This window comes from Balaenoptera borealis, assembly GCF_965194805.1.
Source record: "Balaenoptera borealis genome assembly, chromosome: 7".
Lineage (NCBI taxonomy): Eukaryota > Metazoa > Chordata > Mammalia > Artiodactyla > Balaenopteridae > Balaenoptera > Balaenoptera borealis.
The window spans coordinates 83532010-83558137 of NC_138864.1; the positions used below are offsets into that span (position 1 = coordinate 83532010).

Here is a 26128-nt window from a genome sequence, read left to right on the forward strand (position 1 = left end):
TGAGAGTTAATTATAAATCTATATAGTGAATCAAAAGAGAGCTTTTCAAAATCATCAGAAAGAAGACTGACTTTATGGACAGAGTAAGATGAATATTACTCTTTTAAAGTAATCATTTTTGAAGAAAGATTGAGTCAATTTCTTTTTTTATAAATTTATTTTTGGCTGCGTTGGGTCTTTGTTGCTGCGCGCAGCTTTCTCTAGTTGCGGCGAGCAGGGGCTACTCTTCATTGCGGTGCGCAGACTTGCAGTGGCTTCTCTTGTTGGGGAGCACGGGCTCTAGGTGTGCAGGCTTCAGTAGTTGTGGCTCACGGGCTCTAGAGTGCAGGCTCAGTAGTTGTGGCGCATGAGCTTAGTTGCTCTGCTGCATGTGGGATCTTCCCAGAGCAGAGCTCAAACCCGTGTCCCCTGCATTGGCAGGCAGATTCTTAACCACTGCGCCACCAGGGAAGCCCCAATTTCTTTTTTTTAAAATTTTTTATTTTATATTGGAGTATAGTTGATAAACAATGTTGTGTTAGTTTCAGGTGTACAGCAAAGTGATTCAGTTATACATATACATGTATCTATTTTTCAGATTCTTTTCCCATTTAGCTTATTACAGAATATTGAGCAGAGTTCCCTGTGCTATACAGTAGGTCCTTGTTGGTTATCTACTTTAAATACAGCAGTGTGTACATGTCAATCCCTAAGACTGAGTCAATTTCAAAGCGAACTTGTGCTGTAATAAAAGTGAGGGAAAAGGATCTCATCTTTTGTGCTGTCGGTGGGAGAGTGTGTCTTATCTGCTTACTTGGATGTTGAAGAAACGTTGCAGCAGACAGTCAGTGCTTGATTCCAATGCGCACATGTAGTCTTCTAATGACCTGGCTTTCCTCCGTGTAGCATGTTTGCAAGAAAGTACGTATTTTCTCCCTCTGTGATTACTGTCTGGCTTTCCAGGCAGTTGTGGGTCTCATTTTAAGTTACAAACTTGCTTTCTGCCTTACATACTACATTTTCTTGGTTTTAAGACCACCCCCCCACCCCCACCCACGCCCCCGGCACTCCAACACACACATTTTAGTCTTTCTGAATTCAGGAGGCTTTCTGAAATTGGCATGTCTCTTATAATTAAGGTTAAAAAATATATTTGTCAATTACGGAGCAGAATTTTAAATAAGGAGGTAGTTATATCATTGCCTGAGTTTGTGTGACCTTTGCCTTCTGTGGAAGATATCTACTGTCTGATTTGATGACTCTGTTCATCTATTTGCATTAATTTTTGTGGTTGAGTTTTAACCACAAAATGTGGATTCCTAATAGTGGTTTTATTTATTTTTTAAAATAAATTTATTTATTTATGGTTGTGTTGGGTCTTTGTTGCTGCACGCAGGCTTTCTCTAGTTGTGGCGAGTGGGGTCGTTGCGGTGTGCAGACTTATTGCAGTGACTTCTCTTGTTTCAGAACACGGGCTCTAGGCGCGTGGGCTTCAGTAGTTGTGGCTCGCGGGCTCAGTAGTCGTGGCTCACGGGCTCTAGAGCACAGGCTCAGTAGTTGTAGCTCACGGGCTTAGTTGCTCTGCGGCATGTGGGATCTTCCCGGACCAGGGCTTGAACCCGTGTCCCCTGCATTGGCAGGCGGATTCCTAACTACTGAGCCACCAGGGAAGCCCAAAATGTTTGTTTTTAAATCATTAAAATCATTAATAAATGAATAGGAAGTAAGTAAAAAGATATATTGTGAATAAGATGAAAATTGAACTCTTTAGACATTAGTCACTGAAATTAAAATCTCAACTGATAGGTTAAGCAGCAGATTAGACAGAGCTGCAAGGAGAATCAGTAAAGTATAAGATGGATCTGAGGAAATTACACAGAGTGTAATAGAGAGGTACGTGGCATGGAGCCTGTAACGAAAGATCCACCATACATACAGTAATCTCCTAAAAAGAGATGGAATTGACTTCTGGTTTCCAGTTCCACATGTAAGAAGTCTGGAAGTAGCCACTCAGTCCTAAAAACAAGTAAAAAACCAAACAGACTGAAAAATCAACAACTCTTCTTAGATCCATAAGAGATGGGAAGACACAGGGCAAACCACTGCCCCCGCAGACTGTGGAGACAGGCAAATACATAGAGTCACGGGTTTCAGCTTACTGCAGCAGACTCAGTGGGAACCAGTGCCAGGGTAAGGAAAATCTGGACTGTAATTGTTGAATTGCTGGGGGCTTAGTGTGGACAAATCTGAGAGTTTAAAAACTTCAGGGAGATCCCCACAATATTTTAAGATTTACCACTAGGAGCTGAACCAGGTTCCCATGGTAAATGTCAGAGAAAAATACCCTTCTCCTTCTGGCAGGGGGAAGGGAAAATGAACTATCTTGAAATATGCCAGAGGACTCTTAAAAAGGTTTGCCTCAAGGGAAGCTTGTTAACCAGAGCCTAACTGACCTGGGAGAAGGGTAATACTCAACTTGGGCCCACTCTGGCCATCCTGTTCTACCTAATGGGGGAGAAGAAATCCTGAGAAACACTTGTTTTTTTGTTTGTTTGGTTTTTTTGTTTTCTTAAATTTTTATTGGAGTATAGTTGATTTATAATGTTGTTTTAGTTTCAGGTGTACAGCAAAGTGAATCAGTTATACATATATCCACTCTTTTTTTTAGATTCTTTTCCCATACAGGTCATTACAGAGTATTGAGTAGAGTTCCCTGTGCTACACAGTAGGTCCTTGTTAGTTATCTATTTTATATATGGTAGTGTGTATATGTCAGTCCCAATATCCCGATTTATCCCCTTACCCCCTGGTAGCCATAAGTTTGTATTCTACATCTACGGCTCTACTTCTGTTTTGTAAGTAAGTTCGTTTGTACCCATTTTTTAGATTCCACATATAAGCGATATCATATGATACTTGTCTTTCTCTGTCTGACTTCACTCAGTATGACAATCTCTAGGTCCATCCGTGTTGCAGCAAATGGCATTATTTTGGTCTTTTTTTATGGCTGAGTAATATTCCATTGTATATATGTACCACATCTTCTTTATTCATTCCTCTGTTCTTGAACATTTAGGTTGCTTCCATGTCCTGGCTATTGTAAATAGTACTGCAGTGAACGTTGGGGTGCATGCATGTATCTTTTCGAATTATGATTTTCTCCAGGTATATGCTGAGGAGTGGGGATTACTGGGTCACATGGTAGTTCTGTTTCTAGTTTTTTAAGGAACCTCCATACTGTTCTAGTGGCTGTACCAGTTTACATTCCCACCAACAGTGTAAGAGGGATCCCTTTTCTCCACACCCTCTTCAGCATTTATTGTTTGTAGATTTTTTTGATGATGGCCATTCTGACTGATGTGAGGTGATACCTCATTGCAGTTTTGATTTGCATTTCCCTAATAATTAGTGATGTTGAGCATCTATTCATGTGCTTTTTGGCCATCTGTATGTCTTCTTTGGAGAGATGTCTAGTTAGGTCTTCTGCCCATTTTTTGATTGGGTTGTTTGTTTTTTTTAATATTGAGCTGCATGAGCTGTTTATATATTTTGGAGGTTAACCCTTTGTCCGTTGATTCATTTGCGAATGTTTTCTCCCATTCTGAGGGTTGTCTTTTCATCTTGTTTATGGTTTCCTTTGCTGTGCAAAAGCTTTGAAGTTTCATTAGGTCCCATTTGTTTATTTTTGTTTTTATTTCCATTACTCTAGGAGGTGGGTTAAAAAAGATCTTGCTGTGATTTATGTCAAAGAGTGTTCTTCCTGTGTTTTCCTCTAAGAGTTTTATAGTGTTCAGTCTTACATTTAGGTCTCTAATCCATTTTGAGTTTATTTTTGTGTATGGTGTTAGGGAGTGTTCTAATTTCATTCTTTTACATGTATCTGTCCAGTTTTCCCAGCACCACTTATTGAAGAGGCTTTCTTCTCCATTGTGTATCCTTTCCTCCTTTGTCATAGATGAGCTGACCATATGTGCATGGGTTTATCTCTGGGCTTTCTGTCCTGTTCCATTGATCTATATTTCTGTTTTCGTGCCGGTACGATATTGTCTTTGATTACTGTAGGTTTGTAGTATAGTCTGAAGTCAGGGAGTCTGATTCCTCCAGCTCCGTTTTTCTCCCTCAAGATTGCTTTGGCTATTCAGGGTCTTTTGTGTCTCCATACAAATTTTAAGATTTTTTGTTCTCGTTCTATAAAAATTGCCATTGGTAATTTGATAGGGATTGCACTGAATCTGTAGATTGCTTTAGGTAGTATAGGCATTCTCACAATATTGATTCTTCCAATCCAAGAACATGGTATATCTCTCCATCTGTTTGTGTCATCTTTGATTTCTTTCATCAATGTCTTATAGTTTTCTGAATACAGGTCTTTTACGTCCTTAGGTAGATTTATTCCTACGTATTTTATTCTTTTTGTTGCAGTGGTGAATGAGATTGTTTCCTTAATTTCTCTTTCTGATCTTTGATTGCTAGTGTATAGGAATGCAAGAGATTTGTGTGCATTAATTTTGTATCCTGAACCTTTACCAAATTCATTGATTAGCTCTACTAGTTTTCTGGTGGCATCTTTAGGATTCTCTATGTATAGTATCATGTCATCTGCAAACAGTGACAGTTACACTTTTTCTTTTCCAATTTGTATTACTTTTATTTCTTTTTCTTCTCTGATTGCCGTGGCTAGGACTTCCAAAACTATGTTGAATAAGAGTGGCGAGAGTGGACATCCTTGTCTTGTTCCTGATCTTAGAGGAAATGCTTTCAGTTTTTCACCATTGAGAATGATGTTTGCTGTGGATTTGTCATACATGGCCTTTATTATGTTGAGGTAGGTTCCCTCTATGCCCACTTTCTGGAGGGTTTTTATCATAAATGGGTGTTGAATTTTGTCAAAAGCTTTTTCTGCATCTATTGAGATGATCATGTGATTTTTATTCAGTTTGTTAATATGGTGTATCACATTGATTGATTTGCATATATTGAAGAATCCTTGCCTTCCTGGGATAAATCCCACTTGATCATGATGTATGATCCTTTTAATGTGTTGTTGGATTCTGCTTGCTAGTAGTTTGTTGAGGATTTTTGCATCTATATTCATCAGTGATATTGGTCTGTAATTTTCTTTTTTTGTAGTATCTTTGTCTGGTTTTGGTATCAGGAAGATGGTGGCCTCGTAGAGTGAGTTTGGGTGTGTTTCTTCCTCTGCAATTTTTTGGAAGAGTTTGAGAGGGATGGGTGTTAGCTCTTCTCTAAATGTTTCACAGAATTCACCTGTGAAGCCATCTGGTCCTTTTGTTTGTTGGAAGATTTTTAATCAAAGTTTCAATTTCATTACTTGTGATTGGTCTGTTCATATTTTCTGTTTCTTCCTGGTTCAGTCTTGGAAGGTTATACCTTTCTAAGAATTTGTCCATTTCTTCCAGGTTGTCCATTTTATTGGCATATGCTTGTTGTAGTCTCTTAGGATGCTTTGTATTTCTGCGGTGTCCGTTGTAATGTCTCCTTTTTCCTTTCTAATTTTATTGATTTGAGTCCTCTCCCTCTTTTTCTTCATGAGTCTGGCTAATGGTTTATCAATTTTGTTTATCTTCTCAAAGAACCAGCTTTTAGTTTTATTGATCTTTGCTATTGTTTTCTTTGTTTCTATTTCATTTATTTCTGATCTGATCTTTATGATTTCTTTCCTTCTGCTAACTTTGGGTTTTGTTTGTTCTTCTTTCTCTAGTTCCTTTAGGTGTAAGGTTAGATTGTTTATTTGAGATTTTTCTTGTTTCTTGAGGTAGGATTGTATTGCTATAAACTTCCCTCTTAGAACTGCTTTTGCTGCATCCCGTAGGTTTTGGATCACTGTGTTTTTGTTGTCATTTGTCTCTAGGTATTTTTTGATTTCCTCTTTGATTTCTTCAGTGATCTCTTGGTTATTTAGTAACGTATTGTTTAGCTTCCATGTGTTTGTGTTTTTTACGTTTTTTTCTCTGTAATTCATTTCTAATTTCATAGCGTTGTGGTCAGAAAAGATGCTTGATATGATTTCAATTTTCTTAAATTTACTGAGGCTTGATTTGTGACCCAAGATATGATCTGTCCTGGAGAATGTTCCGTGAGCACTTGAGAAGAAAGTGTAGTCTGCTGTTTTCGGGTGGAATGTCCTAGAAATATCAATGAAATCTATCTGGTCTATTGTGTCATTTAAAGCTTGTGTTTCCTTATTAGTTTTTTGTGTGGATGATCTGTCCATTGGTGTAAGTGGGGTGTTAAAGTGCCCCCCCCCATTATTGTGTTACTGTCCATTTCCTCTTTTATAGCTGTTAGCATTTGCCTTATGTATTGAGGTGCTCCTATGTTGGGTGCATATATATTTATAATTGTTATATCTTCTTCTTGGATCAATCCTTTGATCATTATGTAGTGTCCTTCCGTGTCTCTTGTAGCATTCTTTATTTTAAAGTCTATTCTATCTGATATGAGTATTGCTACTACAGTTTTCTTTTGATTTCCATTTGTGTAGAATACCTTCTTCCATCCCCTCACTTTCAGTCTGTATGTGTCTCTAGGTCTGAAGTGGGTCTCTTGTAGACAGCATATATATGGGTCTTGTTTTTGTATCCATTCAGTGAGCCTGTGTCTTTTGGTTGGAGCATTTAATCCATTCACATTAAGGTAATTATTGATATGTATGTTCCTATTACCATTTTCTTAATTGTTTTCAGTTTGTTTCTGTAGGTCCTCTTCTTCTCTTGTGTTTCCCACTTAAAGAAGTCCCTTTAGCATTTGTTGTAGAGCTGGTTTGGTGGTGCTCAATTCTCTTAGCTTTTGCTTGCCTTTAAAGCTTTTGATTTCTCTGTGGAATCTGAATGAGATCCTTGCTGGGTAGAGTAATCTTGGTTGTAGGTTCTTCCCTTTCATCACTTTAAATATATCATGCCGCTCCCTTCTGGCTTGTAGAGTTTCTGCTGAGAAATCAGCTGTTAACCTTATGGGAGTTCCCTTGTTAGTTATTTGTCGTTTTGCCCTTGTTGCTTTTAATAATTTTTCTTTGTCTTTAATTTTTGTCAGTTTGATTACCATGTGTCTCAGCATGTTTCTCCTTGGGTTTATCCTGCCTGGGACTCTGCGCTTCCTGGACTTGGGTGGCTATTTCCTTTCCCGTGTTAGGGAATTTTTCAACTATAATCTCTTCAGATATTTTCTCAGGTCCTTTCTCTCTCTCTTCTCCTTCTGGGACTGCTATAATGTGAATGTTGGTTCATTTAATGTTGTCCCAGAGGTCTCTTAGGCTGTCTTCATTTCTTTTCATTCTTTTTTCTTTATTCTGTTCCATGGCAGTGAATTCCACCATTCTGCCTTCCAGGTCACTTATCCGTTCTTCTGCCTCAGTTATTCTGCCATTGATTCTTTCTAGTGTATTTTTCATTTCAGTTATTGTATCGTTCATCTCTGTTTGTTTGTTCTTTAATTCTTCTAGGCCTTTGTTAAACATTTCTTGCATCTTCTTGATCTTTGCCTCCATTCTTTTTCTGAGGTCCTGGATCATTTTCACTGTCATTATTCTGAATTCTTTTTCTGGAAGGTTGCCTATCTCCACTTCATTTAGTTGTTTTTCTGGGGTTTTATCTTGTTCCGTCATCTGATACATAGTCCTCTGCCTTTTCATTTCGTCTGTCTTTCTGTGAATGTGGTTTTTGTTCCACAGGCTGCAGGATTGTAGTTCCACTTCATAAATGTTTATGTCTTGCCTTTTGTTTTCTTCTTTTCATATTACTTTCATAATTTTTTTAAATCATTCCAACATTCAAGGCAAGTTTTCCTGATCATAAGAAATCAGAAGAAACAACACAGAGACATTGAAAAGACTTTTGGAGTGCAAGAAAACCCAGTAAACCTTTAGAGCTGTCCTCAGAGGGAAATGATTTTTTCCTCTGGTCCCAGTTCTTACTTTGGTTGGGATGTGGTTTTGGCAGACTCTGATCTTAAAGAAATTCTAATGCAAATTAATAAAATGCATTTCCAAATTTATTTCATTTTTAAGTTTCTTCTATATTAGAGCAAACGTAGGACTCAGCTCAAGTCTATCAACAGTTTTGCCCCTTCGTAAAATATTTTATATGTATATACATAGTAAAAGGTAAACTAGTCTATTTAGATATTTAATCTAGACCTTGAAAGGATTAATAAGATTTGGAGAGAAATGCAGGGTGAGCTCAGAAATAACAACTAGGTAGGTATGGTTTGGGGGAGCAGAGCATGATAAAAGGGAATTGTAGGTGAGAAGATAAATTTAGTGCAGTTTTTAAATAAATTATGTGGAATTTGGAAGATTAATCTTGCGTTCATGTGCAGAAATGTTTGTAAGGAAAGTAATTTCTTAAAGACCAGTTTGGAGAGTGGTGTGGTATTTTATGCAGGAAGTGGTTAGATGATACATTACAGGAGAAGGAGACAGATGAAGAAATTGAATTGGGTTTAGTAAGTGCTGGAAATGGGGAGGGAGGTGTCACAGGTGACTTGAGGATTGGCAGTGGAGGACTCAATTTCGGGTAAAGAGATTGTAAGAGAGTACCTAGCTGCTCTAACTTTGTGCCAGGGATGTTGGTCTTTGCAAAATGTGAAAATTGTGAAATGTGATTTTTTTCAAAGGATTTTTCCAAAATGAGTAAGGGTTAGCGTTAAGGTCACTGAGTATTTTGTTGATTTCAAGAAAGATTTTACAGAGGACTATTGAAGAAATGGCTTGTGAATATTTTTTCAATGACCATTTATTACTTGTATAACTTTTTTTTTTAATGGTTTTTCTCTCTCCTTTAAGTTATCTTGGCCCTGATAACTCAAAACACTGCCCTGCATTTGCCTCAGAGATGGCCTTGAGAAATATCTTCCCAGCTACCGAGTGGTTTGGTTTCAGGGAAGGCAGTATTAACAGAGTGGCTTTGCCTTTTTGGTGAATTGTATTTAACTCTTAACATTTTAACAGTGTATTAAGGTAATAGAACAATAAAAATAATAAAAATATTCTAGGTCGTTTCACTCCTTTGCTATTTAAATATTTATAATATTTATGATTTGCTTGATTTCTTCCATTTTTTGCTGGAATGATTTGGGGTCTCTAGGCTTCTTGACCTCTCAATACCTCCTAGATTATTGTTACTTAGGATTCCTTTTATCTTGATTGCTTTAAACTGCATTTCTTGGTATTCAGTTCTTAGACCTTTCCTTGTAATGCTTTTTGGTATGAGAGACCTTTCTGTAGCTGAAAAATCTTTGACACCCAGTACCCAAATCTTGGTTTCTAAATACCATTCTCCTGTAAAAAGAAAACAGGGCTTCTTGGAGAAATGGCTGATTCGAGGGCTGGAGCAGAGAAAATAAAAGCCTGGAGATCTTGTGTTGTCTGAAAGCAAGGAAGTGCTCAAAAATCAAAAAGGTGAGGGCATAGGAGCCAACCTGAATGAGCTCCCAGTGAATAACTTGAGCAAGAAAATTAATATAACATGGTATTGGATTATAACTCCAAGTGTAAAATAAATATATCTGGTTCCATCAATCAGTCAGTAAATTAATACAGAAGAGTAAAAGTTTAACTTGGAGATTAAGCCTAAGAGACATTTCTTTAAAAAAAAAAAAAAGTTGTTTTTTTAAAAAAAATTTTAACGTTCCTATTTGTGGTGATTTAAAAGAATTTTTTAATGGGCCATATGTGCTCTCTGATTTTAAGTATCCCCAAGACACACTAAGACATATTCTATATGGCACAGATATAACTTGAAATACGTAATCTTAGTTTATTATCACCATTTCAATAGTGGATGAAAGGGATTTTTAGGGGGATGAGAGCTACTGTTGTAAGCCCCGGCAACAAAAGACTTTATAATTTTCTCTTCCTCAGGTTTTAGAGGGAAAATGCGAGTTAATTTTCTTAGGTTTTATATTGTGGAATTCTCATAGTGAAGGGCTCCTATTATGAAGTCTTACTTTCTAGCTTCAGACATTTTATGTTTATTATATACAGAATACAGATGTGTGAATATAAAGTATAGCCTATTATTCATTAACATAAGACTCAACTGGACTCTACATGTTTTACACTTTATTAAATCTTACTAAGAAAGATGTTCACTGTCTTGCTCAATGCTTTTTTTTGTTTTTAAGATTTTCAGTTTATCTATTAAGGAACATGATTTGTCTCTACATTTGTTTTGATTCATTGAGAACCTATATCTTTAGTGTTAAACTTGTTAAATTTTTGTCTCGTATTGTGTAGTTTTGCTACTGTTATGGATGACATTTTCTTACCATTTGAATATCAAATTGGTTTTGCTGGTATAAAAAGAAGCCTGGTTGTAGGCGAGTCTTTGGATTTTCTAGATTTATGACTTCATCTGCAAATGAAGATAATATTTTCAAGTGTTTATGCATACGTTTTGTTTCTTTGTCTTACTGCATTAGTTTGAAGCTTACAAATGATGTTGATAATAGTGGTGCCAGTGGACATGCCCATCTTATGTGTCTGTAGTGTTTCATTGTTTCATAGATGCTTGCTTAGAATTTTGGTAAATCATCTTTATTGTATGTATGTCATTCTTGTCTCATTCTCTTTTACTTAGGGCAAGAAACAGCCTAATTTTAGTAAATGCTTTTTCCCCTTTTTATTTGTTGATAAATTACATTGGTAGATTTTCTAATGTTTTAGTTGAATTGTGTTGATTTCTAATGTTGCTGGATTTAACTGTTTGATCATGGATTATTACTCTTTTAAAACAATGCTACCAAGTTTGTGCTGGCTAAAGATTATGCTAGCAAAGTAAGTGGGAAAGCTTTCCATCTTTTCTCTTCTCTGGAATAATTTGAAAAACCCAGGAAGGACTGTTCTTTTCATATCAGACAGAATTTGACTGTAAAACCATCTACCCCTTTTTTTAAGGTAGATCTTTGACAGTCCTTTTAACTTCTGTGATTATTAGTATATTCATGTTCTTCTACTTCCTCAGTCAATTTTGGGAATTTATATTTTGTTAGAAAATAATTGTTTTCTTCTAAATATCCTAATTAATTGCCATAACATTGCATTAACATTTTCTTACAAATATTTTAATTTTTACAATATTTTTGATTATATTGCCCTTTTCGTTCTAATGTTATATATTTTTGTACTTTTGAACCTTAGGCTAGCTAAAAGGGCTAATGTTTAATTGATATTTTCAAAGAAGCTACTTTAGAGTTGTAAATAAAGCTACTAATTTATTAGTACTATGTACTGAATAAAGCTACTTATTTCTTTTCAATTTTTAAATTTTAATAAAAGTATTTTAGAAATAGAAATATTTTCTTATAAGAGCTTTATTTGTATCTGAGGTTTTAATATGAAATATTTTTGTTAATGTCTAGATAATTTCTCATTTCAATTTTTAATCTTATTTTGATTCAGAGGTTAACTAGAAAAAAATCCTTCTGAATTTTGAAGATAAATTTTATGAGGGGAGGGGTCTGTGTGATGGGAAGTCTTTTTGATCTTGATATTAGAGAATGCTGCCCATAATAGCTATGTTTTTGAAATTCATTGATGTTTTCTTTGTGACCACGTAGTTCACTGACCTCTGTAAATCATGAATATAAGAGAAGCATATATGTTTTCTGTAGAGTAAAAAATTTACTTCTACTATTATTCTTTTTAATTCATATGTATATAAGTACTTCCAGTAAATTGAATTTGGTTGTATTATTGAAATATTCTGTATCCTTGCTTATGTTTGGTTTACATAGTCTGACAAATTTGGGAAGAAGTTTGTTAAAGTATCTATCCCCTCTGTGGCCATAGTTTTACTAATTTTTTCTTATTTTTTTTTAAGTTCCTTTTGGTGATAGTGTCCTTGCCACAATCTTTTTCTGGCTTTATATATTTCATAGCTGTGTTATTTGAAAAACTATTTATGACTTATTTTCCATTTGGGTTGAATCTTTTTATGCTATAGAGTACACTTCTCTCTGTTCTGCTTTCTCCAAGATTATTTTGACTTATGTTTACCAGAAGCTGTGAAGGGTCTGAGATTTTACCCTACTTGTAAGCTAACATATCAGCCTGCCACAGTTTCATGAATTCTGGCAGAAAAGAGAATCAAAGGACTTCTATTATTATTAATCATAACAGCAGCCAAAGTATCAGCATTTTCGTGTGCCACTTCCTAAAGTCCCTATTCCCACAGGGTGATGGTGAAGAGGGCAAGGGGATATCTGCATGCTCAGCGATTTGCATTACACAAGAGGAACCCTGAGCTTAGGGAAGTAAGCAGGTCCACCCTCGCACTGGAGGGGACACTGTATCTTTCAAGGCTGTTTGCTCTACAAAGATCCTTGAAAAGATAGTCCAAGACTTGAACAGGAGAGACCCATGGAGAATTGTTACCCAACTGTTTTTATTTGTACCTGCCTATCTTTGCTTATTCCTTTTTTTCTTTAATTAATTTAAATTTTATTTTTGAATAGGTAATATGTTTGCCAAAGCAGAGAGGTACAAAGGATGTACCGTGAAAAGTTCATTCATAATGAACTTTTTAATTTTTTAGGTATATAAGTTATATATTATCTAATCATAAATCCCACATTTGTTTTAATCTTACAGTTAAGTAGATTCAGTTCTCACTGCAAATCCTTTTGCTTTAGCTATTCCAGGCATCTCTTGGTTAGCTTAGGTTTATCCTCATATAAATCCTTTGAGGAAGGGCTCATGGGAAACTGTTCACTAGACTGCTTCCATGTTTAATATTGGTTGTCTGTGTTTTTTGTTTGTGTTTTTGAATTACAGTTTGGGTGTAAAATCTTTGGGTTACGCTTCCTTTACTTGAGGATATTATAAGCTTTCTTCCAGTCTTACAGTGTAAAATGCTTCTCTGGAGATGTCTGAGACCAGCCTGATTTCACCTCCTTTTAGAATTGACAGTCTTTTTGCCAAGGTGCCCAAAGAACTCTATTTTTTATGACCAATATCTACTAGCATATATTTTAAATAGTGTTGAGTTTTCATGATTAGTTTTCTCTAGGATTCAATTCAATTCTAGGATTTAAGTATATAGATCTAGATCTATTTTTGTTTCTGTGATGTAGTTTTATTTTTTACAATACTGTAGGTGTGTAATAGGATCTCCCTTTCTTGTCTTCCTTAGGTAACATTTTTTTCTGTTATTATTAAAGCTTTTTTCATTTCCAGTTTACTATTCTCACTTTTGACCCCTTGTGTTCCTAACTGTGATATCAGGTATGTCTGTGCTTTCTTGTTCTCCTTCTAGTTTCACCTTCATCTTGTAATAGGTTTTTTTCCCTCTTCTTTTTCATCTTCACTCCTGAGCTCTTATATTTTGGCATGTGTTCTAAGACAGTTGCTTCTCTATGTTTCCCTGTTTTGTTTATTTTTTCTTTTTAATTCATAGTAAATAAGTTGATTTGTTGAGGCTAGATAGTAGTTATATGATGTCCTGTTATACTGTTCAACACACATACATTTACATTATAGCTGGTAAATTTAGTGTTGTTCTTTCCCTTATTTTGTATTTATTGTCTATTTTACTTTGTTCTTCCCAGCCTTCTCTGGATTGATCAAGTTACTTTCCCTTTCCTCCAGATTAATTCAGAACTTTTACTATACATCTTTCATTCCTTCGTTGGTTACCTTACTTTAATATATATTTTTAAACATATACTTCTGTTTTATTCTGTCAAAATTAAGAGTTTTCTTTGTGCTCATCCCCCTAATATATTATTCTTGCTCACTTTCCTGTCCCCTACTCCCCTCCCCCTCTATCTCCAAGTCCTGGATATTATGAAATAATTTAGACTTTACATCCTACATTACATATTAAGTTTGCACTGGCAGGATGTTACTTTTGTTTCAAAAATCCTTAGTTATGTTACAGTGTCAATTACAGTATTATCTATTTAGATTTAAATTTCACTTACACATATTTCATTGCTCACTGCTGTTTTCTGTACTCTTTAATTTTCTCTTTCTGTATATTGAGGGTTTTGTTGTTATTTTAATTTTCTTTTTTGTTAAAAGCATTTTCATGAATAATTTCCTTAGAAAGCCTTTCATGGATGGTATACTTAATGAGCTGTTGGATTCCCAAGTGTTTCTTGTTCACCTTCATATATGATTACTATCTTTTGCTGAATATAGGATATTTTTCTTTTTCTTTTTTTTTTCCCCTTTAAGTCTGTAAAATTGTGTACTGTCTTACTCCCATTATTATAGATGTGAAGTCTTGCTGGGTCTCATTGTTTTTTCGTCTTAATTTACCTGTTCTTTCCATTTGGAAGCTTACAGGTTAATTTTTGTTTGAATGTTGGAAATCCTCTTTTTTTCCCAGGATGCATCTATTTAAGTGTTTTTTCACTCGACTCCCATCTTTATTAATCCTGCTTGAGACTTTATAAACCTTTTCAGTCTAGCAACTCAAATGTTTAGTCAGCTCAGGGATTATTTTCTTCTAGTATTTCTTTGATTATTATTTCTTTCTCTGTTCCTTTTTCTCTTCCTGTGATTCCTATGATTTCAACATTAGAGCTCCTGGATTTATCCTCTGTGTCTTATGTTTTTGTTAATTTTTTTTTTTTTTTTTTAGTTACATGATATTTATTCTAGATTACTAACTTAGTTTTCTGCATTGGCCTTCCTTTTTCCCTTCTGAAATATTAAATTAAAAAATAATGGGTTTTGGTTCTAGGAATTTCTACTTGTGAAGTCATCATCCCTTTCCTTCCTCCCTTTCTTCCATTCATTCATTTGTTCTGATATTATAGTAGGTGTCTATTTCAGTTTTTCAGCTTGCTTCACCTTCATTCACATTGTTGTGTATACTTAGTTTATGACCTTTCTCTGTTCCATAATGTTAGCACACATGTAGATCATACTATTATTTCTTTCTCAAATAGAAGTGGATAGAATGTAGGATATTCTTCTCTTGTGAGCCTTGTGGTCATTAGCTTGGCACACACTAGCCCTTTTTGTTTAGAAGTGTGAGGAAAGAAGTTTCCCTGTTCTTGGGTGCAGAGAGAGTTCTGTCCTCAGGCCAACTCAGTAGCTTCTTTTTTGCAGTAGTGCTTTCACTGTCAGAGCAGCCTTCTTCCCTTGTTCCAGTGGGATTCACTCAGATACTGAAGTTGCCTGGGCAACTGAAGGATTGGTAAACTTTGAGCAGAAAGAAATAAACCTGTTTCAAAATCAGTGTGTTTCCCCTCTTCTTAAAACAATTTTCTTATAAACCCATTTTACACTTGCTCTCTCTTGATTTTTCATGAGGTTTCATTATCTGAGGTTTCAGATGAATCTAGATTTAGATTCTCCAGGATCCAGCAATTAGTTACAGTTATTTTAGTAATTTAGTCACAGTATTTAGTCATTTAGTAGCAGGGTGAAGAGGGATCAAGAAAGAACTCTGAGTTGTTAATGTTACATGACTGTTGTCAGAGCTACTGGTTCTCACCTTCCTGCTTTTTCCTTCAGGTACATATGAGTTTCACTCTTTGCTCTGTTATCTTAGGAGTGGACATTTAAAATCTCTCTCCTGTGCATACATAGTGCTTTTAATTCTTTACCCATACATGCTAATCAACCTATAATTATTTATTGACAAACTCCGCATATACTCAGTGCTTTCTGGTTGATTGGCTGATATGAACCACTGGATAAAGACGAAGTCAGTACACTTAAAAAAAAAATAGGTCTGAGCTCAGCTGAGTCACCAGACTGCAAGTGCAGTGCCCAAGTCACTGAAACACCAACCCCCTGGCTTTGGGGCATTTTCTCTGCCATTGGTTCATTTGTTGCTTGGTGCTTTCTTTAGTCTTCGGAGATCTTTTGCTTCATTAGCTGTTCAAAAAATATTTATCAAGCAGTTACTGTGTACAAAATACTATGCTACGTGCTGGAGTAAGCAGAACCTACAAGGTTCCCTGCCCTCATGGAATTTACTGTTTCTTGAATACAGAGGTTGCAAAGTATTGGCTACATCAGGCTCACAGACTTTTTTTGTTTGCTTACACAGTATCAAAGATGTTTTTGAGTCAATATTTTGAAAATGAAGAAATTTCATCTAAAAACCTAAATTTGCAGCTGCTTTAAATATACCTAGCCACACTGGCTCTTTATTCCCACATGGCATTCTGCTATAGTAGCAACCGCCCCTTTAGATAGGACTGTGGGCACCAGTTTGTCACAATTACCTGTTAACCCCTAAAACTAAGGCCAAATTCAGTTGACATTTATTGTCACAACTGTTTTGTTCTTTTTTCTTATGAAGTAGTTTAAAAGATGAGCTACTTTTTGAACGTTTTCTGGCTTATCCCCCTTTAGGCATTTTGAGTTTTGACCCTGTACATTATCTACCAGTCAGCCTGCTAATTACCTTGTAGCCTCAGGGGGAAGCAGCAGGGAAAGACCATCACGCTTTAGCCTCAGTACGTATACATACACATTGTAATACGCCTTCTCAGATTCATTCTAACAGAATGATAGATAGAATCGTAGTTCATAAATCTGATAATAGTTCTGACATAATATGTTTTGTTGTATGCTATAATACAATACCATTGTATTGACATTTTTCAGTTTCAATACGATAGTAGAATTTTGTTTAATTTAGCTAAGTAACATTTAGAGCCTTAAGCATTTTTACATTCATTATTAGTTCTTTTATTTTTAATCATCAATATGAAAGACTGTGAGATGCAGGTATTATGACTTGCAATTTATTTGAAGAAAACGAGACTCAGAATTTTGTGCATTGTCCAAAGTTCAGACCTGTTCTTTTCCGTAAGACTGCAATTCTATTTGCGTTACCTCATTAGATCTTCATAACACTTTTAAGAGACAAGTCTAGCAGGTTTCATCATTTCTTTAGATTGGAGAAAACAAACTCAGAGGAAGTGTCCTTTCTTGCCAGTAATCACATAGCTAGTATTCAGAACATACCTGCTCCTTGCCAGGTACAGTGGTAGGTATTTAACAGATATTATTTAATTCTTACCACTGCCCTATGAAGTAGGTATTGTTGCCCCATTATATTCCTAAACCCGTTGCAGAGTTGGAATTTGAACCTAGAACTGTCTATAAGTAACACTTTTTAAAAATTTGCTACATTATATTACCCAGATTGTTTGACTCTTTTGTTATTGCCATTAAAGCCTACATTATAATTTAATACATTAATCTAATTCTAAAAGTATACAATCATAAATTAAGTTTGAAAATCAGCTTTTTTGTTTTTTTTAGGACTGATGTTTTTCTCTCTGCATTGATTCAAAACAAAAATGGACCTGAAACTTTTTAGTTCAAAGTATATTTTATTTTAATTTTGTATATATTCAGCAGTTTCTTTTCTTTTTTTTTTTTTCTTTTCTGTATGTGTGTGTTTTGGGGTATTTTTTTGTTTGGTTTTTGGGTTTTTTTTTTAACTTTTTAATGTGGACAATTCATTTAGGTAAACACTTGTTCAGGGTTTAGCAAATCAGTGATTTGTAACAGGGAGGGAGTAAAGGAAAGTCATCTTAATTTGGTATGAAGATTGGGAAGTAATTTGGTAATTTAAAAATTTCTTAGATGACTTGTATAACTTCTTGCAGCTTATTAGGTACCTTTTTTTAAAAAAAATTAATTAATTTTTGGCTGCGTTGGGTCTTCGTTGCTGTGCGCGGGCTTCTCATTGCAGTGGCTTCTCTTGCGGAACATGGCTCTAAGTGCGCGGGCTTCAGTAGTTGTGGCACATGGGCTCAGTAGTGTAGCTCGCCAGCTGTAGAACGCAGGCTCAGTAGTTGTGGCGCACGGGCTTAGTTGCTCCGTGACATGTGGGATCTTCATGGACCAGGGATTGAACCATGTTCCCTGCATTGGCAGGCGGATTCTTAACCACTGCGCCACCAAGGAAGTCCCGGTAGCTGGTTTTATAAAATACTTAATCCTGAGCTATTTTTTTAGGCGAGTTAGAAATAAAAAGGTCCAAGAAAGCTAAATCTATAAGTATTTAGTTAGTGTTGTTTTTGTATATTTTACCTTTTAGAGTATATACTTTGGGTTCCATTTTATTTTACTTACATTTTCTTGGAGAAGGTGCCAAATGTCAATTTCCAAAATATTCCCAAGAGTACACATCTTTCCTTAAAAGTCATCAGAAGAGTCACAACTTCTGTCTCCTCTTGAAGAATAGTCTTAGTTTTAAAGTAAGTTTCTAACAATGCAAATGAAAAGTGGCTATATGTTTAGCCAATTCTCAATTATATTTAAACTAAAGAAAGCATTGATGCAGTAAATGTCAGTAGCATCTAGGCAGAGGAAGCCCACAATTTCTCGTCAAACCAGAATAAGAAGTTTCCAAACAGGGTAAAATTTGACCCTGACCATGAACTTTGAGTTTTAGACAGTTTAGTAAAGGTTATCCCCATGTTTTTATTGATATATTAATCTTACAGTGAAAATGACTGTTTTCCTTTGTTAAATATCATTTCTAACTCCCCTTAATGATACTTGAGTACAGTAACATCTCACGGATCTATAATCTAGAATATTAATGTTAACTTCTCTTAAGTCCATTAGATATAACTTTATATCTGAAAGTATTTATTAATAAACCTTGTGAGCCACAATTTTTCATTCTTTGAGTAATTGCTTCTTACTAATGTTGTGAATTTTTTTAATTCTCGATTTTTCTAGGGATTATTTCACATTTCAGCTGCTTTTGTTTTCTACTGCTATCATTGAGGGTTCAAGAACAAAAAATAAGTCTTCAGGTAAAATGCCTGATCCATAATAGTGCTTGGCATTGTATTTTGCTGAAAAGATCATATACCTTTGGATGCTTGATCTGAAAATAAGGTTGTGATGATTATGAAATTTTCGCATGGAGTTTTGTTGGCTGCCTCTAACAAATTTGGTCTTAGTTGTTGTTTTTCTCCCCCACCACCCCAAAGGATTTTGGCTGTCTGCTTTTGTTCATGTTGTCTTGATCTGCAGTAACTATATGGATATGTGCTTGTACTTGCTAAATATTTTAATTTTGCATATTTGGCTGCTTGAATTTTAAGTAATTTCTTTGGGTGATGCAAATTATGAGCTTGAGGCTATGAGTAAAATAACAATTTACAGAAGTTTTTAGTTTATAAATGTATGTTTCTTATCTACTATATTGAAATATATAGATTTCACATTTTGCAAAAATTAAATTTACAATTCAGTTCCTCAGTTGCACACATTTCAAATGCTATTTTCAGGCCATATGTGGCTAGTAGCTACTGTTTGGACAACACAGATAAAAGATTATTTCTGTCATCATAGAAAGTTCTGTTGGACAGGGCTGTTTTCCTGTTCCATAGAAGGAAGTAAGCGGTAAAGTGTGAGTTCATTTCTGATACCAGTTTTTATAGCAGTTTAATAACTCCAGAAGATAAAGCATATGACCAGTCTTAAGCATACTTCCTCTAAATAGGTAGCCATCCTCACCTTTAATATTCAAATCTAACGTTGCCTAAAACAGTTTGCTTCTGTATTTATACTCTTAAAGTGAAATTGTCTTGTAGCAAAATTCATGAAGTTGTAGAAAGGCCAAAGACTTACCCTAAATTTGAATCCTGACCCTAGAACTTACTAGTTTAGTAACTTCTGGTAAGTTACTTAATTTATTTGAGCCTCAGTTTCTTTATCTGTAAAATGGAGGTAACCTTAGTTACCTCATAGGATTAATAAAAGACTTAAGTACTTCTAAAAGCATGTAGCAAAGTGGACATTTATAATACTTTTAAATATAGAATGAAGCCAAAACATTTAAAAGTTAATTAGGCAGTATCATTTGTATGGAGTTGTTCCCAGTCTGGCAATTATAATAGGTCTCTAGAAATGGCTGGGTCAAGAGTATCCTATAGAAGTTTCTGTTGGCCATGGGATTATTTATGACAATTTATAAAATTGCAACAACTAGAATAACCAGAATGGGGAGAAGAGGAAAGAGAAAAATGACCAACTTTGTTTTTCAAGAAGTCATAAAGGTTTTTCTGATAATAATGATAAAAACTAATATTTTGTATAGTGTTTTTATAACATGAAATTTCACACAAGAGTCTTTAAAATTTCATCTCTATAATATTTTGAATACCTTTATTAATGCTAGTATTAAAGAAGAGTAAAAGGAAACTCAAGGGTGACCAACATTTTGGAGGTTATGTACCTAACTAATAGTGAGAATGGAAATTCATATATCACTTGCAACTTTAAATCTTATGCTCTTTCTATTTCAGCATGCTCTTTCCTTGATAGCAGTTGTTTTCTGAAGCAGGTGTATATTTCAGAATCTCTAGGGATGGGGCCCAGGTATATGTTTTTTTGTTTTGTTTTGTTTTGTTTCTCTGTTGAGCAGAATACATACCCAAGTGATTCTGGTGCCTACTTCTTGATAAAATCATTGTTCTATTCCAGGTTTAATTCTTCTTTTCCTGTATCAGTACCTCTAAATTAATGCATAGACCATGTGAATAAATCAAAGAATTAGACTGATAAGGAATACACTGATTCCAGCTGTTAGGTGGGACATCAACACTTTTGAAAAAGCAACACAAGTTTAGTTTCCTGTTCACAGTCTTGAGTATCTCTCCACTAATCAGTGTTTGTGGAGAGCGGGAATTCCATACTAGCCAACCATGGTAGTTAAATCTATTTGTGTTCCCTTCTCTGCTTTTCTCATATTAATTTTGGCTAGTTAGTAGTCTACCCTTAAGGTATTCTAGTCCTAAAACATTGACTCCTTATTGCCTGAGATGGTTTCTTCATGACGGTTTTCAATTGATTAGCTAAAGACTTTTAATAATCTTTTCTCAGCTGTCTTAAAGATGCTTCAATGTCCTGGATTTAGTGGTATTTCTAGGCCCTATTTAACTCTGCATGTATCTCATTACTAAGCTGAAAACTTCCCTTTGAAAGAAAGTACAATGTCACAATAGGGTAGGAGAGGGGCATACTCTAGAAAACCTCCAGTCAAAAGTTAATCACATTGCATAGTAACTTTTCAAAAATAAATACCTTCAAACGTACAAAGACAGATTCTCTTGGAAATAAGACTTTCAAATTTGAAAATTAAGCATTTGCTACTTGGGGCAGTAACTGTTGAGAACGAACTATCTTTTAACTCAGAGTTGCTTATCAAAATGCAGTTGAGCAGTGGCTATAATATGTTAATGTTAACTTTTAATTTTCGGAGCAGAGATCATTTCATTAGAAACTGTTTACATTGGCTATTGGGCTGCTTCTGCACTGAAATTAATGTGTTTGGAATGTTCTTATATATGTGTGTGTGTGTATGTATATATATATATACATACACACACACATATACACACATATACATGTATGTGTATATATATATATATATATCTTAACATAGAAAGTACAGTTCTGCATATTTTTTATTACTTGGACTTTAGGACCTTCTGATTAAAATGACTGACATTAATATGTCATTCTAGATTAAATTAAAAAGATTTTTTTAAATTAGTACCTGCAAAGCATATCATTATATTCTTAAAATATATATTATTCTGTTAATTATATGCAGATTGGATTTGTCTTTGTTGTACTGTAAATAAATTTTCTTATAAACAGGATAACCAAGGCCTTTTAAAATACTAAAATTTTCCCAACTCAAAGATTTTTAAAACCTATTGTAATAAAGAAATGAGAGTTGGTAGTTATAGGTCAACATAAAAGCATTGTAAGACACTTACATTTCTGTGAACAATGAATTCAGAAGCTTTTACTTCGTGGATTTCTACCTATTTTTATTTTGTGTTGAGAATCTGTTACATAGATTTATATGGCAAAAATGTGGCAATACTTTTTATTTTTTAAAAGCTGGTCTATCTAATTTATGTTAATAGAGATTTTTTGGTTCCTTTATACTTAAATCTAGATGCATTGTTACTGTATTCCAAAAGGTAGAAAATTTGATACCCTAGTCCATCAATTCTAAGACACACTTCTTTTTATAAATTTTAACAACTCTGAAAAATGAGACATGTCTTAAAATTGATTTGTGTCATAGTTTAATGGAAGCATTTTTTTCTTGGTGAAATATAAAACTCATGGTGCATCTTATAATTATTGATGTCTTAGGCTTGATAAGAAGTGATGGTTAATTTTTTGAAGTTAGTTGTGGGACTTGGATTTATGTTATGATGTGGTATATCTTTGTGGTGAAAAAAATCTAAGTGGTGAGAACATACCACAAAAAATTCCATATTATTTGGAATTATACCTGTACCATGATCCTTTAATGTTTCCTTCAGATCTTTTCCTCTTTTTTTCATTGCTATCATCCTAGTGTTAAATGATAAAACTAAAAAATTTGGTAACAAGTTTGATGTCCTTTATTCAATGGAAAAACAATCCATAGATTGGGGGACTACACTGCCTAATAAGCACCTCCCCAGGGGATTTTGGACAAGAGTGAGTATTATGGGGCCTTAGAAGAGGCACTGTGAAAACAGGACATGATTGGCTAGGAGGCTGGGGGTTTCCTTATAAGGCTTACAGGTTCTATTTTCTAGGGCAAGGTAGGCTAGCTAAAGCTGAGTTGGAGGATTGTGATTGGTGTTGGGTTTCCTTGAGAGTGAGGTATTTTCTGTAGTGCAGGCTGACTTAGGTATAGGTTTGGGACGTGGTCAGAGCCACTGAGATGACTTCCATTTTGTGGGTTCCAATATACCAATTAACTTTAACACTAGTTAGGTGCTTTACATTAAACTGGTTCCCTATCTGTGGAAAGCTATCCAGAACAATAAGAGGAACATGGAGATCAAGAGAAGGAGGAAAGACTTGGGGTTGCAGGTGGGGTCGGGGTTGCGGTTGGGACCTCCAGGGTCAAGAAAAGAAAAATGGGGAGAGGACTCTTGAGGGGAGTGTTAATAGGCATCATTTTTCATTTACCCAGTTCCACTTGCCCAAAAATCTTCTTCTGGTTAAGTCTTTGATGTGATATATTAGCTTGTGAGCTACCCAATAGTTAGCTAAAATTACATCAACCATATTCCCTAGATTCTGAAAGCATAAGTCTTCTTGCTAAGGCCTTTCCTTTTTCTGTGGAAGTTGCCCTCTTACCCCCTCTAGCCTTATGGGTAAATCATCTGCTGGTACCTTACTGTCTGTAGACCAAATAGAGTCTGTATTTCATCTTAATGTGCTATCTCAAAATGAATAACTAAAGGGGGAACTACTTATAGAATGGATTTTTCTAGAAGGAACTATTACAGATATGTGCACAATTAAATTTGTTGGTGTTTATAAGAGGTATGGGACTAGCAGATAAGTACTTAATTTTAGGAAACTTTCCTACCTTGCTCTGTGTTTAAGCACTTAGGTAGAGATTAATGCAGCCTTTCCCCTTTAGCTTGTTTGGTTTTTATTTCCAAAACCAGTAATTTATCTATTTGTGATATAAATTTATATTGCATTTTCCTGCTTTTGCTTTTTGTTCTCTAAACTTACTAAGAATGTGTACTCTTCAACAGTTTTAATGGCATGTTTTAGTTATTCCTCATTTAAAAAGAGTCACAAAGTATTTCCGGCTAATATACTCTATTTTAGGCAAGATCCTTTTAAAATTAAAATTTAACGTTAATAAAATGTAATTTAAATTAAAATTTCAATATAAAACATAAATTGAGAGAAGCTTTTTTTTTTTTTTCCCCGAAAGGAATTTTTGCTTTATAAAGGCTTTCACCATAGGAATATTTTAAACAAAGTGATTAAAATACCGTGCAAGTTAGTCTAATTGCTGCCTGGAGTAGACTTGGCATTGTCATGGGAAAGGATTAAGACCTAAATATAGTACAGTTATTAAAATTGGGAAATTTAATGTTAAAAAAAAAAAGGATTAAGAAGAATTGTTGAGCCTTAATAAGCCTGAAATCCTCAAGTTTCCAAAAATCCCTTTCAGAATCTACACAAAAGCTTTGATTTACCTTTGTATTTTCTTGAATTAAGCAGATTTTTTTAAAAGTCCTATATTCAAGATGATTTCTTTAACTTATGCAATTTTGTTATTTTAGAATTTTAAAAATTACAATAGTATTTTCATGTCTTTTCTGCCATGTTATACTCTATACACTTTTTTTAACTAGCTTGGGCACCAAATTAATATTGATTAGTAGGATAAGGACAATAAATTCCAAATTCCAAATAACTGACTTACTGATAAAGTTTTATAGCAAAGTCTTTTGCAAGTTGGAGGATTCCATACTGTTCTTAATTACTAACTGCAATGCCTCAATGAAATCTAAATGGAAATGAGAGACACTGTCCATAAGTAAAGGTAAACATTATTCACTGATTTGTGAATAGCATTTCAATTATAGGTGCTGAGTTTTATGTATTTCTGACAAAATATGCCAGTCACCACTCTTTATAAATTAGCATTCACATAATTCTTTCAGTTTTATTGTCCTAAACTCATTTTCTTTTTTCTCAGAGGATGTGCTGAGTAAAGATGCTGGGGAATGTGCAATATGCCTTGAAGAATTGCAGCAGGGAGATACTATAGCACGACTGCCTTGTCTATGCATATATCATAAAGGGTAAGTTTATTTTTATGTTAACCAAATTGATATTAGACTAAAAGACCTTTCTCAAGTTTCACACTTTTGTAGTTAGGGCTGAAAAGATTTCTTCTTCATTGAAACTCCCTTTCCCCATTTCTTAAAAAACAATAGCCTTACTGTTGGTGGGAATGTAAATTGATACAGCCACTATGGAGAACAGTATGGAGGTTCCTTAAAAAACTAAAAATAGAACTACCATACAACCCAGCAATCCCACTACTGGGAATATACCCTGAGAAAACCATAATTCAAAAAGAGTCATGTACCACAATGTTCATTGCAGCTCTATTTACAATAGCCAGGACATGGAAGCAACCTAAGTGTCCATCGACAGATGAATGGATAAAGAAGATGTGGCGCATATATACAATGGAATATTACTCAGCAATAAAAAGAAAGGAAATTGAGTTATTTGTAGTGAGGTGCATGGACCTAGAGTCTGTCATACAGAGTGAAGTAAGTCAGAAAGAGAAAAACAAATACTGTATGCTAACACAAATATATGGAATCTAAAAAAAAAAAAAGGTTCTGAAGAACCTAGGGGCAGGACAGGAATAAAGACGCAGGCGTAGAGAATGGACTTGAGGACACAGGGAGGGGGAAGGGTAAGCTGGGACGAAGTGAGAGGGTGGCATGGACATATAAACACTACCAAATGTAAAATAGATAGCTAGTGGGAAGCAGCCGCGTAGCACGGGGAGATCAGCTTGGTGCTTTGTGTCCACCTAGAGGGGTGGGATAGGGAGGGTGGGAGGAAGATGCAAGAGGGAGGAGATATGGGGATATATATATATACACGTATGACTGGTTCGCTTTGTCATACAGCAGAAGCTGACACACCATTGTGAAGCAATTATACTCGAGTAAAGATGTTAAAAAAAAAAAAAAAAAAAAGGCCTTCTTTTTCCTGCTAGTACTAAAACTTAAGCCCATATCTGTTTGCATCCCAAAGGCTACCATTTGTTAAGCATTTACTGTGACCCAGGTGTTGTCCATAGCTTCTTGAATAGGTTATCTTATATAAGCCTTGTAACAATCTCATTGTACAGCTGAGGAAATAAACTGGGGACCATAGGCAATCTCTCCAAGGTCGCATAGCTGGTAATAAATGGAAGAACTGAGATTCTAGCCATGTCTGTTTGACTCCAGAGCCCATCTGGTTTCTCATAAAGTGTTCTTGGTTTCAGGAAAAATTTGATTTAAGATGATTTAAGGTAACCTACAAAAAGAATAGAAAACTATAACTTTAAAAGCAATAAAAGAAATAATGTAGAATTTTATTTAAAAGCAGGGCATGGGGGTTGGGGAAAACATAGAGAAAATAGTAAATAGTACCAAAACAAAGAGGCAAAAATAAATCCAATGTCAGTAATTATAATAAATCCGAATAGATCAAAATAACCAGTTGAAAACAAAAGATTGGGATATGCTGTTGATGAGCAACACACTTAAATGTAAGGGTTATAGAAAAATATGGATGTAAAGGGATAGTAAACCATATCCAGGCAAATATTAACTAAAGTAAAACTGACAA

General features: G+C 34.9%; 1 protein-coding gene across 2 annotated transcripts in view; it reads left to right on the forward strand.

Moving 5' to 3' along the window:
• Positions 1 to 26128, forward strand: part of ZNRF2 (zinc and ring finger 2) — a 92838-nt gene that overhangs the window by 56468 nt on the left and 10242 nt on the right. For both annotated transcript variants that reach the window (XM_082398022.1, XM_082398023.1), the window contains one exon: positions 24465 to 24570. In XM_082398022.1, the coding sequence (XP_082254148.1) occupies positions 24465 to 24570 (106 nt within the window). The remainder of the gene's footprint in view (positions 1 to 24464; positions 24571 to 26128) is intronic.